Source organism: Bison bison, unplaced genomic scaffold (genome assembly GCF_000754665.1).
Source record: "Bison bison bison isolate TAMUID 2011002044 unplaced genomic scaffold, Bison_UMD1.0 scf7180017864494, whole genome shotgun sequence".
Taxonomy (NCBI): Eukaryota; Metazoa; Chordata; class Mammalia; order Artiodactyla; family Bovidae; genus Bison; species Bison bison.
In genome coordinates, this window is record NW_011495053.1 from 2,400,220 (window position 1) to 2,401,545 (window position 1,326).

At 59.8% G+C, this 1,326-nt stretch overlaps 1 protein-coding gene across 1 annotated transcript in view; it reads right to left on the reverse strand.

Annotated features, from left to right (window-relative positions):
• The window catches only part of LOC104979991 (dynactin subunit 1-like), a 1,737-nt gene that overhangs the window by 142 nt on the left and 269 nt on the right, over positions 1–1,326 (reverse strand). Inside the window, exon 2 of the mRNA XM_010828523.1 lies at positions 4–1,326. Coding sequence (XP_010826825.1) covers positions 4–1,326 — 1,323 coding nt within the window. The remainder of the gene's footprint in view (positions 1–3) is intronic.

Below are 1,326 nucleotides of genomic sequence, written 5' to 3' on the forward strand. Positions count from 1 at the left end.
GGCCCTGAGGAAGGCTGATGAAGGGAAGGTGGCAAAGTCAGTGGGGACCATGGCTCCAGGGCGCTGAGATACAGTCTCCTTAAGGACCTCATCCTTGAGCTTCTCAATGGTGTCGCTTAGGGACTTGAGCTGAGCCACCTGCTCCAGGAGCTGGGCCGACGGGCTCTTGGCAGCAGGGTTGGAGCGAGTGATGTCCACTACGTGCGTGCATGCGCTCAACTGATTCAACGTCTCCAGCAGCTGGTTGGTCTTACGATACAGCGCTCCAGCAGCAAGCTCGCTGCCAGGGCCCTCGTGGGGCGGGAGAGAGAGCTTGGCCACGTGCAGAGGGGGCAGGGCTGCTAAGGATGCCTTCATCTGGGCTCCCTTGAGGGTGTTGTTCTCGTGCTGGAGCTGGGAGATGTGCAGCCTCATGGCAGAGATCTGCTGAAGCAGCAGTGGTGAGTCCTTCACCAGCCCGGGGCCTGGCACAGACCCCAGAGCCTGTCCAGGGGCACCTCCCCCAGCAATGCCAGAGACCAGGGTGGCAATACCCGAGGGAGGGGGCCCCCGGAGCCCCTCAATCGTGCGCTTGGACTGGCTGTTCAATCGCTGCTTTAACTCTGCCTTCTCCGCCTCCAGCTGGTCGATGTCAGCCTGAAGTGCATCCATGGTCTCCTCAAACTCTTTCTCCTTCTTCTGCAGCAGCGTCTGGGTCTCCTCCAGCCGAGTCTGGACTTTCTCAATGCGCTCATCTGCATCCTTGGCAGCACTGTCCAGCTTCTTCTCCAGGAGGCTCAGCCGCACATTGGCCTCACTGAGCTCTTCCCCCTTGATCTTCAGTGACTTCTTCAGCTCTTTAATAACTGTCTCTCGATCCTCAAGCTTCAAACCCAGGCCTTCAGCATCCGTGATCTCTGCATGAAGAGCCGCAGCCCGCAGCTCAACTTGGGGAGGCTTGCTAGGGGGCCGCTCGGCATCGAACTCTCCCTCCTGCATGGCTGTGGCCAACTTGTTCATAGTGCTGATGAGGAGGCTGCATGACTGGCACAGACACTCATAGGGGTTGCTGGAGGGGGTCCCGTAGATCTGCTCGCTTGCTTTGAAAGCCAGCTCCTCCAGGGCAGCCACAGGAAGTCCCTCGTTCTCTGCCAGTGGGGCAATGAGCTGGGCAGCAGCTGCTGCCACCTCCTGCAGCACCGCCACCACCCACGTCAAGTGTTTTCTGCAGTCGAGGAGTGTGTCAGATACCTGTGGTCCAAAAGCCAGTGCAGCCGGGATCCCAGGCGCATCCGTCCCTGGCATCCGCCGCCGGATCTTCTTGCAGAACTGGCGGGTATCACTGCA